Raw genomic sequence first — 17,623 nt, forward strand, 5'->3', positions numbered from 1 at the left:
CTTGAATTGGAAACATTGAATCGCAGATATCAGTCGCTGGACAGTCAGCTAAGGGACAGTCAACACAGGCTAATGTTGTTGGACAGCACTGGTGTCACTGGTTGTTATAGTAGTAGTACTACTGGTGGTGCTGGCGATGATTGTTATACTACTAGTGGACAGTTAGGAAACGGTAGTTCAAGGGATTCACTAATAGATAGTAATACTGGTTATGATAAGCCCTATAATAATAATAATGTTAAACATAAGACAGTAAACACTACGACAAGTAGTTGGCTTAAGGCTACAAGTTTGAGGTAATACCTAAAAAAAGTTATAATTGTTTTTCTAATTTAATAATTAATTAATTTTTTTAAAAATAATTCATTTAAAAAAATAGTAAAGCATTTAAACGTCAAAAAAGTCGACTAATGAAGTCATTGTCAATTGATTTGCTAAGTACTGGTGCAGTGATTGAGGAAACAGCGGTTACAGCGGCACCGGTAGATAAGTCTACTACTAATCAATCGACTAATAATAGTAGATTGACTACCGGTCCTTATCATACAGTATATGGCCAACAAAGTTGTATGACTTGGACAGGCAGTGATGATGTCTATGATGTTTGTCAAAGAGGAGGACAACAACACCAACAACAACAACACCGTCGACGTCGACGACGGGATAGATCGTTGTCGTCATCACTATCGGCAACACTAACAACACCGACATCGATGACAGCACCGGTAGTAATGATGTCGACAACTACTGCTACTAATACACGACGATTGGAGGATCAGTTGAGACTCAATACAAGCAATACAAACAAACAGTCCGATAGTTAGTTAGTTAGTAAAACAATTGTTATTAGTTTATATTTATTATTAGTTATTGTTATTAGTTATTACAATTATAATTATTATTAGTTAGTAAAACCAACAAACTATTGGTTAAAATATATAAATATATATTAAATCAAAAGTTAATGATTACATACAGAGAGAGTGAGAGAGAGAGAGAGAGAGAGAGAGAGAGAGAGAGAGAGAGAGAGAGAGAGAGAGAGAGAGAGAGAGAGAGAGAGAGAGAGAGAGAGAGAGAGAGAGAGAGAGTAATTAAGTATACAATAGTTTAAATTAAATTAAATTGAGTTAAATTATAATTCAATTATTTTTTAAGTTTATATTTTAAATTAAAATTGAATTTTAGTAGAAWTTTTTTTATAAAATTAAAATTTAATTAATTAATATATAAAAAAATGATTTTTAATTTAATATAAAATTWATTCAATTTGACTGTATTTTTGATATTAATAAATAATTTATATATAATCGTAATAAWCTATTTTAATAATAATAAAAATAAATTAATAAATTTTAAATTATTTATTTAATATATATTTTTTTCCGGGATTTATATAAATAGTTTACTTATATTGTTGTTGTTATTGATTTTATAAAAACTAATATTTTATCAATAATATAAACTAACTAAAACAAGGATACTGTACTATAAAGTATTATCTTATTTTCAACAAATTTATAACAAGGTATTTATTTATTTATAATATAATAATATAAATAAACTAGATAAAAAAAATTTAAAAATACCAATATACTGTATTAATACTGTATTAATATTATAATATTTGTATATACAGTATAAGTTACTGTATTTTACACTGTATTAACACTAATAACAGTTTATATTATTATTATCACAGAATATTTTAATCTAATTTATTTTAGTTAAAAATTTCTAATTTTATAATATTTTAATCCCTAATTTTAAACATATCGATAACCAATTGAATTATTACTTTTAGAAATTTATAGACCAATAATAATAATAATAATAATAATAAATTGATAGACATATCATAAAATTTTAATACAAAATACCTGTATATAAATAGTTTATATAAATATATTGTTGAAAATTAAACAAAAAAAATAAWTCATAAAATCTAGAAAAACTTATTTAAGAAAAAAAATTGGTTTAAAAAATATAAATTTTCAAATAAATTATTTTATAGTAAAATAATATATATTTTTTAATTATATTGTTTTCGTTGACCACTAAATGTCGGCCGAAAACAACAACAAACTAAAAGGTAAAAGTATTGTACGTTTACCGATATGGTCGCTGTCGTCGTCGTCGTTATCATTGGTCAACAATACTAATACACTACCGATAGCCGACTTGATTAGTGACCTGACATGCGGTATATGTCTGGCAGTGGTCACCGAACCGGTAGTTACTCAGTGCTGTCGCCGACTGTATTGTCGCCGTTGTATTGAACAATGGCTTAACAATACCGGCGCCGGTAGTAGTAGTAGTAGTAGTAGTAGTGTTGGACATATAAGTAGGTGTCCATTGGATAGACGGCCGCTAACTGTCCAACAGTTACGCAAACCATCATTGGCCATAACTAATATGCTAACTGTGCTCAACAAACATCAAATTAAACTACAACTACAAAAAMGACAACAATTTAATGGTATATAAAAATTAAGTTTATATTTTATTTTATATATATTAAAAAAAATTCTAATAATTATTTAATTTTTTCAAAAAAACATCAACTTATACTGTATATACTTATACTATATATATATGTATAATATATATATACTGTATATACCTATACTATATATATATGTATAATATATATATACTGTATATAATAAGTGTACATGTATTAGTATATAAATTATGTGCCTGAATATAATTATTTTATTAATTAAAACTAATTAATTTTTTTTATATACACATAGTTTATAATGTTGAAAAAAATATCTAGAATTTTCTATAAAATTTCTATTAAATTTTTTTTTTAATTAAAACTCATTACTAATACAAAAAAAAATTATTTATTAGTCATAAAAAAAACTAGTCATAAGTTACATACAAGTCATCACAAAATTAGTTTGAATACAAACGTGTGACTTAATATTTAATTAAAAAAAATTTTTTTTATTCAAATTCAATTAATTATTTTGTTTGTTTGTTTGGTGTGATTATATCTAATYAAAAAATTTWTAATTATAATAGACATGTCTTTATCATTATTATCGACAACAACAACAACAATCGGGAATCGCTTAACCAAAGCAAACATAGTTAGCGCCATTGATGTCAATAATTTGTCATTARTYRTATGCAATGTCTACGGTTGYGGTAAWCTGATCCGACCATCAAMTGGTGTTGCAATGGTTAACTGTTGTCTATCTAAGATTTGTTACGAGTGTTGGGCTCCGGTATTGACTGCCATAAACAATGGCAACAAACAATTAAAGTTAGCGAACAAAATCCGMTACCAATTCAAGGGTCGGCGGAAGCGGCGGCGCCGGTATCGCCAACAACAGTGGCAACCATTTCGTGTCCCAAATGYCGACAACAGTTGACTGAACCGTACTTTTCGGTGTTGCCATCGATTATAATGMAATTATTRAATGATTTGTCAGTYAAATGTCTRTATTATGAGAGAGGATGTACTTTTGTCGGTACCATTGAGWTAGTCMTTAGCGATCACKCRTTGRTTTGCGATTACCGGCCMAAACAGCACTGTATGWATTGTGACGCCGAAATCGGTGCCTACGGTCACGAAAACAACTGTAGCGGTGGTGATGGCGGCGGCGGCGATACCGATCAAACTGTATGTTTGAAACATATGACTAAACGGATTGCAAGAGTGGAGAAATTGTTTGAAAACAATAACTTCCGTTTCAATCAATTGAACGAGAAATTTGGACAGTTATCTAAAAAGGTGTCCAACAGTCTCATAACAAACGGCTCATTATTAGTAGCCGACACTTCATCGGCACTGCCAGCAGCCCATAGTGTTGGCAGTGGTAGTCCWAATGAAACCCGATTCACACCAATAGATATGCACACAAGTGATGAAAGCTTAAATCCTATTGAATGCTATAGAAAAAAATAATAAGATTATTATATTTGCTGATTATTATTATTATTATTATAAATATATGTATTGTTTTATAAGCCAATATTAATATTATTATTATTATAAGTTTAATTTTCCGTCAATTATAACATTTTAGTTGCTAATTAACAACAAAATAAAAAATTTTCTAATATTTTTGATATGATTTTTTTTTAAATGATTATTATTATTATAAATTTTGTAATCTCGATGAAAAATACAATAAAATTTTGTTTTATTTAAATCAATTACTTTTTTTAAAAAAAAAAATGATGAAAATATCTTTATTTCAGATTAAATCGACTTTTTTTTTTGTTTAACATTCACTACAGTTGGAGATCAAACAGATAGACATCGATCGGCTTAGCGGACAGTTAGCCGATAAACGGCTTGAATTGGAAACATTGAATCGCAGATATCAGTCGCTGGACAGTCAGCTAAGGGACAGTCAACACAGGCTAATGTTGTTGGACAGCACTGGTGGTGGCAGTGGTAGTGGTTGTTATAGTAGTAGTACTACTACTACTGGTGCTAGTGGTGGTGGCGATGATTGTTATACTACTAGTGGACAGTTAGGAAACGGTAGTTCAAGGGATTCACTAATAGATAATACTAGTTATGATAAGCCCTATAATAATAATAATAGTAATGTTAAACATAAGACAGTAAATACTACAAGTAGTTGGCTTAAGGCTACAAGTTTGAGGTAATACCTAAAAAAAAAGTTTTTTTTAATAATTAATTTAATTATATATATATTTTTAAATCATATAAAAAATAGTAAAGCATTTAAACGCCAAAAAAGTCGACTAATGAAGACATTGTCAATTGATTTGCTAAGTACTGGTGCAGTGATCGAGGAAACAGCGGCACCGGTAGATCAGTCTACTACTAATAGTAGATTGACTACCGGTGCTCGTCATCATACAGTATATGGTCAACAAAGTTGTATGACTTGGACAGGTAGTGATGATGTCTACGATGTTTGTCAAAGAGGAGGACAACAACACCAACAACAACAACAACAACACCGTCGACGTCGACGCCGGGATAGATCGCTGTCSTCATCGCTATCGGCGACAACACCGACACCGATGACAGCACCGGCAGCTGTAGTAATGATGTCGACAACTACTGCTACTAACAAACAATACAAACAAACAGCTAWCGGATAGTTAGTTAGTTAGTAATTAATTGAAACAAAYTATTGGTTTAAAATATATTAATATATATTAAATCAAAAGTTAATGATTACATACAGAGAGAGAGAGAGAGAGAGAGAGAGAGAGAGAGAGAGAGAGAGAGAAAGAGAGAGAGAGAGATAATTATATATACAATAGTTTGTGTAATAAATAAATTATAATTTAAATAATTTTTAATTAATATATATATATTGTATGTATATTGTAATATATATTGTTATAGGTAGTCACTGCCATTTCAATGCTATACTGATTGGTGTTTAAGGCTATAATTATTTCAATACAAAATATTTTTATATATATATATATATATATATATTTAATATATAGTTTTATTTTTATTTAAATAATTATATTTGCAAACCAAGGTTTGCTTAATACTAAAATCTAGAATTCACTTTTAAAAATGCATTTAAGTGTTATACAGAAAAGTGAATAGTAAACACCTACTTTTAATCAAAGTTTTATTTTATTTTTATTTAGTATTTCACTGTTAAAATAATGCATTGAAATGTTATACAGAACAGTGAGTAGTAAACTCCTACTTTTAAGCAAAGTTTTATTTTATTTTTACTCTGTATTTCACAGTTAAAATAATGTATTGAAATGTTATACAGAAAAATGAATAGTTTACGCCCAGGGATTAAAGCTGACTCAATACGACCTGATTATTTCTCACGTACACTTTAGTATAAATAGAGGTGTCTTTCAGACACCAAAGTGGGTTCTCTTCTGAGATCAGTTCTCAGTTCTCTTCGGAGATCTCTTCGGAGTTCTCTTGGAGTGCTACAACAAAACACTTCAATATAATTTTTTTTGTACAATATAAATAATTTATATATACAGTATATACAGTATATACAGTATATATATTGATACTAAAGTTTTAATTATCAAAAAAAATATAATATTTCAATAATAAAATTTAGGGATTAAATAATGATATGAATTTTATTATTTATTTTTTATTTTTTGTATAAAAACAATACTATTAATAGATATTATAGATTATAGTTATATAATGTTTTTCTTATATAAAAATAAAATAAATTTATTTATTTTATTTACATAATGATTATTATATAATTGAATTTAAATTGATATTTATATTGCTTATAATAATAATAATAATAATTGTAATAATTGTATATTAAATAAACAAAACACTTAAATATTATTATTGTAGACAAAAATAATTATTAAAAAAATAAATAAATAATAGACACATAGATAATAAAGTTTTAAATATGAAAAACAAATTAATATATAAGATATACTTTATATATATATATATATATATATATATGAATTAAATTTCAATAATAAAATTAAAAGATTAAATCTGATATGAATTTGTTTATTATAATTATTTTTTTAAAATTTTATTTGTATAAAAGCTAAAGGATTTTTTAATAGAAAAATAATTAATAAAATTATTATAATAAATAATTTTGCTAAAAATAAAATAAATAAACATTTAATTTTTGATTATTAAATTTTGTTTTTAAATTTAAAAAATAAATCAAATTAACAATATGTCAAAAATTTTTGTGACCGTAATTTTGATGGCTATTTTAATGGTGGCAATGGTATGGACTAATGAACATGGTGACAATACTGCTGCTATTGACCCTGGTAAAAATTATTATTATTTATGTAAAATTTTGCAACTATCAAAAATATATATTAGCTAATAATTTTATTTAGTATATATATATATATATATATATATATATATATATATAGATATATCGTATATTAATATTCTAATAATACTATTTATTGATATTTTATTATTATTTTTTTTTAATTTCTAATTTTTTTAAAAAATAATTTTTTATTTTCAAGTTAATTTTAATTTATATATTAATTATTTTTATTAGATTTTTATCAAATAATATATATATATTTATAGTAGACAATTAATATTCTAATAATAAATTTTTCTATGTGTATAAATTTTAGTATTTTAATTTTATAAAGTAATAATTTTATTTTTTCATAAAAATTTATTTTGATTTTAAATTAATTTTAATTTATTTATTTTTTCAAGTTTGTACATGCAATTTCTATGAGGGACATTTTTGCGGTTACCGCAATTTGGATACCAGCCCTATTACCGCTAGACTGTTAGGCAACTGTGAACAGCAGACAGTCTACTACTGTCCCGGCGGTAATGTTGTTGCCGTACTAAAGTCCCGGTGCTCCGATAAATGCCTAAGCGATGGCATATCTGGAAATGATCATTGTCCATTTGTCTAAACGTAAATGGACAACAATAACAACAACAACAAATAATAATAATCAATTTTAAGCATGCTAAAACTTATTATGTTATTATTTTTACAATTTTTTTTTAAAAAAAAGATAATTTTTTTTTTAATTATTAATGTATTATCAGATACAGTATATATATATATATATATATATATATTAATATTACAATATTAATGTATAATATTATTTCAAAAAAAATAATATTTTTTTTGTAATTGTTGTTGTTTAATTAAATAAATAAACTTTAATCTTATTAAGCATCATTATTTTTTTAATTTTATTTTTTTAAATAAAAATATAAACTATTTCATTACTATTAGCTATCTATATTAATATTTATTTTTTTTTTGTTAGCATAACCTAGTTACTTAATTAATCATACTGTATCATGATAAGTTTAGGTATAAATGCTAAAAAGGATTTTTTGTTTTAAATTGTAAAATTAGTTTTTTTTAAAAAAAAGCTAAATAAATTTATAATTTTATTTGATTTTGGTTAAGAAATTAATTACTATATTAAAAATAATTGTTATCTTGATAACTATTATTAAAAAAAATTGGTGATAATTGTAATGCAACTAAAAAAACTGCTAGTTAAAAAAAATTACTATAAATAATTTGATTATAATTTTTAAAAATTTTGTTACTACAATATATATATATATATATATATAATAAAAAATAAATAATTATGTCAAAACTTAAATATATATATGCAATTTTTTTATAACAATATTTTATTATTATTATTATTTTTTTGCACATTTTTTTGATATTAATATTTTAATTGATTTTCAAAATTAAAAACAGATATAATAATAATAATAATATTTGTTTACTATAATTATAAATTGTTTTTTCTTTTTAAATTTTACTATTATAAGGGAAAACATTTGCAGTTATATTATAACACAATCGGGTGTCGACACCAACAACAACACCCATCCCCACCCCCACCCCCCAGTGTCTGGTATACTACTACTACTACTGTCCCGGCTATGGATGTTAAGGGTATAATCAAATGTCTGGATAAATGTCTAGACGATTAGCTAATCAAAAGACCCTAGATCATTGTTATTGATTTTACTTAATTATATATATATGATTAAAAAAAATAATTATACTAAAAGCTAAAAATTAAATAAATAAATAACAAATAAAAAAATTAAAGAAAATTATTTTAGTATGTTTATTATTATATTTTTTTTAATTTATATTTTTTCATTTAAATAACTACTTTATATAACTTTATATATTTATATATATGATTAAAAAAAATAATTATAATAAAAGCTAAAAATTAAATAAATAAATAACAAATAAATAAAAATAGAAAATTTTTTTATTAAGATTATTATTATATTTTTTCATTTAAATAACTACTTTATATAAGTTTATATATATATATATATTTGTTAACTTAATTTTTATCAATAATATATACCGCAAAGTTTTTTTTATTTAAAAAAAACAATATAAAAGTGAAATTGATAAAATAATCTATATATTGCATGAAATTTAACAACAATAATAATTTTAAAAATAGTTTTTTTTTTGATAAATAAACTAACAAAAAAATGTATTATTAATTTTTATTTTCTCTATGGTATTGCATTTTAAATTGATATAAAATTATTTATTAAAAATAAAAATAATTTTTTAAAAACTTTATATTTGATAAAAGTAATGAAATGCAGATTTTTATTTTTGATTGTTTTATTAAAATTTATATTGAAATTAGATAAACATTAAATACACTTAAGATATTATATATATATATATTTGAAATTGATAACAATTTTTTCATAAATATGCACTTAAATTAATAATAGATAATAATAATAATATATAATTAATAGAAAAAAAACAATTAAATTAAAGTTCAAAATATTAATTATTATAGGATTTAAAATTGATATGAATTTTTATTAATTTTTTTTAGTATATATATATCAGCTACATTAAAAAAAATTTTAAAAATTAAAATCAAATAATAATTCAATTTTATTAGTTAGTTATTATTTATTTATATTATTTTTTTTTTGAAAAATAAAATAACAAACCAATTACTAAAATAATATGTCAAAAATTTTTGGTGCCGTTATGTTGTTGACCATTTCAATGGTGGCAATGGTATGGACTGATGACAAAACTAACGATGGTAACTTATTAAAAATTAAAAATTATTGATATTATTATTATTTATAATAATTTTTTATTTATAAAAGATTAATTACTTATTTATTATTATTATTATTATTATTATTTATTTTAATTAGCTTATTGTTAATTAATTTATAATTAATTAATTAATATAAAAATTATAATTTAATTAACTATAATTAACTATAATTAATTTCCTATAGATACTTAATTAATTAATTATTCATTATTTATTTTATTTTGTCAATTATTGTAATTAAAAAATATATATAATTAAATGATTATTATATACTATTATACATTAATTTTATTACATAATATATATATAAATATATATATATATATTGTTATTATAATTATCCATTTTGTTTGATGTGTACTGTATGTATGTTCCCAATAGCCTGTATGTGCAACTACTATGAGGGAAACTTTTGCGGTTATCGTCAATCGGATGTCGACACCAAACAGTCGAGACTGTTAGGCGATTGCGAACCAAAATCTGTTTACTACTGTCCCGGCGGTAGTCATGTTAAGGCTATACTGAAATCCCGGTGCTCTGACATATGCGAAAGCGATGGCAAATCAGGCAATGATCATTGTCCATTTGTTGTTTAAATTTWWAAAAAAATTAGCATGCTAAAATCTATTTTATTATTATTATTATTTGATTAATTAATTAATTAATTCATATTATTAAATATAATATAAATTTTTTTAGTAATATGAAAATTTATGTATCAATTGTGTACTAATAAAAAAATTATTATTTAAATTATCTGTTTTTGTTGTTGTTGTTTTTCATTAAAATTAATTAATTAATTATTAAAATTTAATAATTTTTTAAAAAGAGCATAATTAATATTGTGTCAATTATTTATTTATTATAATAATTTAGTAAAACTAAACTATAAATTTATTTATTTTTTTAAAAATAATTAATTAATAATTTGACATTTAATAATATTAAATAATAATCTCATAATAATAACTATTAAAAAAATAAAAATTGTTATCAAATACTATAATTAGCTTTTAAAAAAAATATTATATCTAATAAATTATATTACAATATATTACTTAATTTTAATATTAAGTAATTTTATTATTTTAATATATACTATTATTATTCATATACTGTATATAAATTATATATAAAACATAGACTGATTAAAATATTTAATAGTCATTTATAGATAATTTATTAAAATTATCTATAAATTACAATTGTTTAATTTATAAATATACTATAATAATTTCCACTATTACAAAATCAATAGGATATAGATAATTAAAATTTTATTAACAAACAAAAAATTATTACATTAGTATTAATTGGATTTATAATAATTATTTAGCATTTATTATTTTTTATAGATAAATATTTATATCTATCGACTTGAAATTCAATGTATTTTTTAACAGATTTATAATAATTTTGAAATTAAATTATTTACTAAATAATTTAACAATATATATATATACATAATAATTAATGAATGATAAATTGTAGTAGATAATTATTATAAAAAAAAATTATGAAATTTAATAAATAAATATAAACTACTTATTAAAATAACAACTATAGTTATTGCAGTGGTTTTTTAACTATACATACATACATATATGTGTATATAGCGCTATATGTGATATATAAAATGATAAAAACAATTTAATTATCCAATCAAATTGTTAATAGATAAATATATGAAATAATTTTTATTGAATTTCAATTTTATAGGATTTTTATAAATAAGATATTAAAAAAAATTTATATAAAAGCTAAAGATTTTTTTAATAATTAAATAAAATCAATTAACTACTATTATTAATTATAATAAATTTCATTAWAAAAAAAAATATATTTTTAAATAAAATAAACTAAAATTTTTACAGCATGTCAAAAATTATTGTAGCCGTTAGTTTGATGATGATGATGATTTCAATGGTGGCAATGGTACGCACTGATGATGATGATACTAAAATTAATGCTGGTAAATTTATTTATTTATTTATATAAAAAATTATAATTTAATTCAATATTTTTTTTTTAAATATTATTCTTCTTATTATTAATTATTAGTAGTTAATATTAATAATTAGTAATTATTAGTAGTTAATATTAATAATAATTAATTATTAGTAGTTAATATTAATAATTAGTAATTATTAGCAGTTAATATTATAATTTATTAATTAATATTAAAAATTATTAATTAATATTAATTATTATTATAATAATTATATATATTATTATAAATTATTAAAAATTATTATAAATAATTATTAATAATTAATATTAATAAATTATTATTAACTAACTAACTATTCTAATAATAGACTGTAAGTGCAATTTTTTTGATGGATTATTTTGCGGTTCCCGAAACTTGATTAGCGATACCAAACAGTCGAGACTAATAGGCAATTGTGAAAAGGATTCCGTTTACTTTTGTCCCGGCGGTGAAGGAGTGGCCGAACTAAAGTCCCGGTGCCCGGGCCAGTGTATACTAGATGATAAAACAGGCATGGATCATTGTGCATTTGTCTAATTAAAATAACAACCCAACTAACCTAATTATAAAATAAAAATAACATAAAAAAATTACCATGCTTAGTATATAAAATTTTTAAAATATATACAGTATATATATATCTATATAATTATTGCATTATGCTAATTATATTTTTTTTAATTTGTTATTTTTCTGAAATTTATAATTTAATAAAGTTTATTATTTTTAAGCATTATTTATTTGTATCATATTTTTTTTTTAAAAAAATTGTTTTTACATTAACAATTTTTTATGCTGTTAATTGATAATAATTAAATTATTAAAATATTATTAATTATGTAGTTAATAAATAAACAAAAAGTTATTAATATTTTTTTTAATAATAATATTTTAATTTAAAGCACTATTAAAAATTATTTTTTTAGTTCTTTAAAAAATAATTGTAAACAAATATTTACATTTAAATAAAATGTTTTTTAAATTATAATACCTGTATATTAGACTATATTTTGTTTGCAAATTTTTTTAAAAATATTTTTTTCCTATTTTCTAAATTGATTAATTAATATAAATTATTTAAAGTGATTTTATTTTGAGAACACATTTTAATTATTTAAATATTTCTTACTTTTTCACAATTTCTCAAAAAACTTTATCCAAAACTTGGATTGACATACATATGTTTCGAGAGGTAACTCCTCTCTCATCAGTGTCACTGAGATTATGGCCGCTAAGACCTATCTCAACACTTGTTGTACTCTATGATGTAGTGCTGGATCGGGTGTTTGGCTCGAAATTAGTATCAATTAGTGATTTATTTGATATGTTTATTGTATGGGAAAGTTTAAAGTATTTTATTTACAGTATATTTTTAATGTAAATTATTTACAGATTTTAACTGTACATATAGTTTGCCATAGAACTGGATTTATGGAACTGGAGTTTGCCATAGTATTAATAATTAAAAATCAAAATAAAATTAATACTACAGTATATAGAAAAAATACTAATTCAAATAGATATTTAAATTTTAATTCACACCATGCTAAAGAATATAAATTATCAGTAATTAAAAGTTTAATTTATAGAGCTTTTACTCATTGTAGTAATAATATATATTTAGATAAAGAGCTACAATACATTACAGATATTTTATTAATTAATAATTACCCTAAATCATTAATATTTAATCTGATAAATGAACAAAAAAATAATAAAAATAAAATAAAATCTAATAACTTTGATATTAATAATGTAATTACTATACCCTATTACAAAGGCATAAGTCAAAAAATTAAACATTTATTTAAAAAATACAACATAAATACAGTATATAAAAGAGGTTACAATATTAAAAATATATTACATAATAGATATAGTCAATCAAAATTTAATAAATACGGTGTAGTTTATAATGTTAATTGTGAATTATGTAAATCAGTATATGTAGGCAATACAAAACGTAAATTAGGTATTAGATTAGGAGAACATAAAAAAGCATTAGTATGTGATTCATATAAATCTAATATTGCTGACCATTGTTTTCATACAAAACATGATGTAAATTTTTCAAATGCAAGTATTATATATAGTGAAACTAATTATTATTCACGTAGATTTTTAGAAAATTGGAATATAGAACAAAACAAATATAAAAAATTTAATTTAATGAATGATCAAATTCATACAAATACTATCCCTAATCAATACTTATGTTTTTTAAAAAACAAATAATAATGCCATAGACTAGCTCTCATACTGAGAGCTAGTTCTATGGCAAACTATATGTACAGTTAAAATCTGTTAATAATTTACATTAAAAATATACTGTAAATAAAATACTTTAAACTTTCCCATACAATAAACATATCAAATAAATCACTAATTGATACTAATTTCGAGCCAAACACCCGATCCAGCACTACATCATAGAGTACAACAAGTGTTGAGATAGGTCTTAGCGGCCATAATCTCAGTGACACTGATGAGAGAGGAGTTACCTCTCGAAACATATGTATGTCAATCCAAGTTTTGGATAAAGTTTTTTGAGAAATTGTGAAAAAGTAAGATATATTTAAATAATATAAATTATATACAGTATATTACTTAATTTATTATTAAGTAATTTTATTATTTTAAAATATTATTATAATTCATGTACTATATATATATATATATATATATATATATTATAGACTTATTAAAATATATATAAAATAGTTATTTATAGATAATTGGTTAAAATTATCTATAATAACAATTGTATAATTTATAAATATATTATAATAATTTTCTCTATTACAAAATCAATAGGATATAGATAATTAAAAATTTTATTTAAAAATTATTACATTAGTATTAATTGAATTTTAATAATTATTTATATCTATCGACTTGAAATTCAATGTATTTTTTAACAGATTTACAAAAATTTTGAAATTGAAATAGATAATTATTTAAAAAAAATATGAAATTAAATAAATAAATATAATCTACTTATTAAAATAACATGAAGATTGAAATTAGCAATAAAACATTATCAGACAAAATTCAAAAAGCAAAAAAAATATTTATTAAATCATTATTACTTTTATTATTTTTGTTTATAATTAATTACAATTGAAAAAAGTGTTAAATTGTGTAATTACTTATTTAGTAGTTTTTAAGCGCCATTATCATAAATTATTTATTTTATTATTTTAAAAATTGGACCTTATAGACATACAACAAATAGTATTCAAATATGTAAATGTTGAAAAAAAGTTTAAATGATTATTTTCATGTAATGTCAATTATTTTTATAAGTGATAAACTTATCAAACAATATAAATACACACATATATATAACTATAGTTTTATGTAGGGGTTTATTTACTATACAAATATATATATATATATATAGCGCTATATAAGTTATATAAAATGATAAAAACAATTTAATTATCCAATCAAATTATTAATAGATAAATATATGAAATAAATTTAATTGAATTTCAATTGAATTTCAATTTTTAGGATTTTTATAAATAAGATATTAAAATTTTTTTTATATAAAAGCTAAAAATTTTTCAATTGAAAAAATAAATAAATAATAAAAATTAATTAACTATTATTATTAATTTTAATAGAATTAAATAGATATAAAACTTTTATATTTTAAATAAAATAAACTAAATTTTTTACATTATGTCAAAAATTATTGTAGCCGTTAGTTTGATGATGATGATGATTTCAATGGTGGCAATGGTACGGACTGATGATGATACTAAAATTAATTCAGGTAAATTTATTTATATAAAATTAATTTTAATTTAATTCGACAATAATATATTTTTTTAATTAAGATATTATAAATTTTTCATTTATTTAGATAAATTAAATATATACTTTATGCAATTAGATACTAGCTAAAATTTTTGTTTAAACAATAAAATAAATAATTATTTACAATATACATATATATATATATATATATTATTATTATTATTATTATTATTATTATTATTATTATTATTATTATTATTATTATTATTATTATTATTATTATTATTATTATTATTATTATTATTATTATTAATTATTATTATTATTATTAATTATTATTATTATTATTATTAATTATTATTATTATTATTAATTATTACTATTATTATTAATTATTATTATTATTATTATTATTATTAATTATTATTATTATTATTATTATAATAGACTGTAAGTGCAATTTTTTTGACGGTCTATTTTGCGGTCACCGAAACTTGATTACCGACACCAAAATGTCTAGACTATTAGGCGATTGTCAACCGGAAGCCGTTTACTTTTGTCCCGGCGGTGAAGGAGTGGCCGAACTAAAGGCCAAGTGCCCGGGCAAGTGCATACAAGATGATAAAACAGGCATGGATCATTGTGCATTTGTCTAATTAAAAATACCAACAACAACCACTTTAAAATTATCAAAATTAAAAATAACAAAAAATTAGCATGCTAAATTTAATTATTATATATTTAACAAAATTATAAATTGTTTTCTTTATATAGATTTAAAAAAAGAATTTGTAGAATATATATATATATAGTATATATTTTTTGTACTAAAATTTTTCAATATAATAAAGTTCATTATTTTTAAGCATTATTTATTTTTTTTTTATTATTTAATTTGTTTAACAACAACAACAACAACAACAACTTTAAAATTATCAAAATTTTAAATTTTAAAAAATAAGCATGCTAAATTTAATTATTATATATTTAACAAAAATTATTAATTGTTTCTTTATATAGATCTTTTCCAAATATTTTTTAAGTTAATAAAGTTTCTAATAGTTTTAAGCATTATTTATTTGTTTGATATATTTTTAATTAGTATTATTTAATTTGTTTTTTAATTATAAGAATTTTGTTACTGTTGTTGATAATCATTAAATTGGACTAAATATATATATAATATGTATATATAATTATTAATAACACAATCAATAATTAAATATATAATAATTAAATAAACAAAAGTTTATATATAATTTATTTTATTTAATAAATTATATATTTTTAGTGCAACACATAATTAATAAAAGGATTTATTTTTAATGATTTTAAATGTAAAACAAAACAAATTATTATTATTTTTAGTTCATCATAAAAATAATAATAATAATAATAATAATAATAGTAAATAATATTTACATTTAAATAAAATGTTTAGAAAATTATAAAACCTGTATATTAGACTATATTTTGTTTGTATAATTGTTTTGTATTTATTCCGCTATTTTCTAAATTAATTAATTAAAAAATAAATTTAAAGTTTATTATTTTTCTTAAACATTATTAATTGTGTGTAATTTTTTTGTTGTTGAAAAATGTTAAATTAATTTCATAATAATCAGTTAATAAACAAACAAACAAATAAAATAAATAGATTTATTTTTTATTGAAATTCAAATAATAATCTTGAAAATTATTATAAATTGATTTCACATACAGTAATTACATATTATCAATTTATAATTATTATTATTATTATTATTACTATTATTATTAGTTATCTATAACTTATAGGAAACTTTTTTTTCAAGTACTTGAAATGCATAAAAATTTATTTCATTAATTTTTTTATCAATCATATTATACATACTATAACTACTGTATATAAGTACTGTATATAAAAAAATACATAATTTTAATTTAATAATTATAGTATTGTTAATACTATTTAGTAATTATTATTTTTTTCAACAATTTAGTTATTAATTTGTTATTGAAAAAAATATGCAAAAAATTGTTGCTTCACTATTGATAATTATTTTAGTGATTAATTTGAATTTAGGTAAACATTTATATATTTTTATTAATTTGTTTTATTATTATTATTTTTTAAATTAAAAAATTATTTAATTTTAATTTTAACACAAATATTATATAAAACTAAATTAAACAATATTATTATAATATATATATTTATATTTAAAAATTTTATTACAATATAATATTTTTATTATTATTGTAATAAATTTTTAAATAAATGATAAATTAAATTATTTTGTTTTA

General features: G+C 20.3%; 3 protein-coding genes across 3 annotated transcripts; all 3 read left to right on the forward strand.

Annotated features, from left to right (window-relative positions):
- The first annotated feature begins 6,644 nt into the window (after positions 1 to 6,644).
- Positions 6,645 to 7,411, forward strand: LOC128965149 (uncharacterized). Its single transcript, XM_054311805.1, has 2 exons — positions 6,645 to 6,759; positions 7,178 to 7,411. The coding sequence occupies exons 1-2, from the start codon at positions 6,660 to 6,662 to the stop codon at positions 7,384 to 7,386; spliced, it is 309 nt and encodes a 102-aa protein (XP_054167780.1). The 5' UTR covers positions 6,645 to 6,659; the 3' UTR covers positions 7,387 to 7,411.
- Positions 7,412 to 11,439: 4,028 nt separating this feature from the next.
- LOC128965147 (uncharacterized) lies at positions 11,440 to 12,191 on the forward strand. The gene is made up of 2 exons (XM_054311803.1): positions 11,440 to 11,554; positions 11,901 to 12,191. The coding sequence occupies exons 1-2, from the start codon at positions 11,458 to 11,460 to the stop codon at positions 12,107 to 12,109; spliced, it is 306 nt and encodes a 101-aa protein (XP_054167778.1). The 5' UTR covers positions 11,440 to 11,457; the 3' UTR covers positions 12,110 to 12,191.
- Positions 12,192 to 15,237: 3,046 nt separating this feature from the next.
- LOC128965144 (uncharacterized) lies at positions 15,238 to 16,100 on the forward strand. The gene is made up of 2 exons (XM_054311799.1): positions 15,238 to 15,353; positions 15,785 to 16,100. The coding sequence occupies exons 1-2, from the start codon at positions 15,260 to 15,262 to the stop codon at positions 15,991 to 15,993; spliced, it is 303 nt and encodes a 100-aa protein (XP_054167774.1). The 5' UTR covers positions 15,238 to 15,259; the 3' UTR covers positions 15,994 to 16,100.
- Positions 16,101 to 17,623: the final 1,523 nt, after the last annotated feature.

This window comes from Oppia nitens, unplaced genomic scaffold (genome assembly GCF_028296485.1).
Source record: "Oppia nitens isolate AA-2021 unplaced genomic scaffold, nextdenovo-longstitch-racon4-pilon3 scaffold16_pilon_pilon_pilon, whole genome shotgun sequence".
Classification (NCBI taxonomy): Eukaryota; Metazoa; Arthropoda; class Arachnida; order Sarcoptiformes; family Oppiidae; genus Oppia; species Oppia nitens.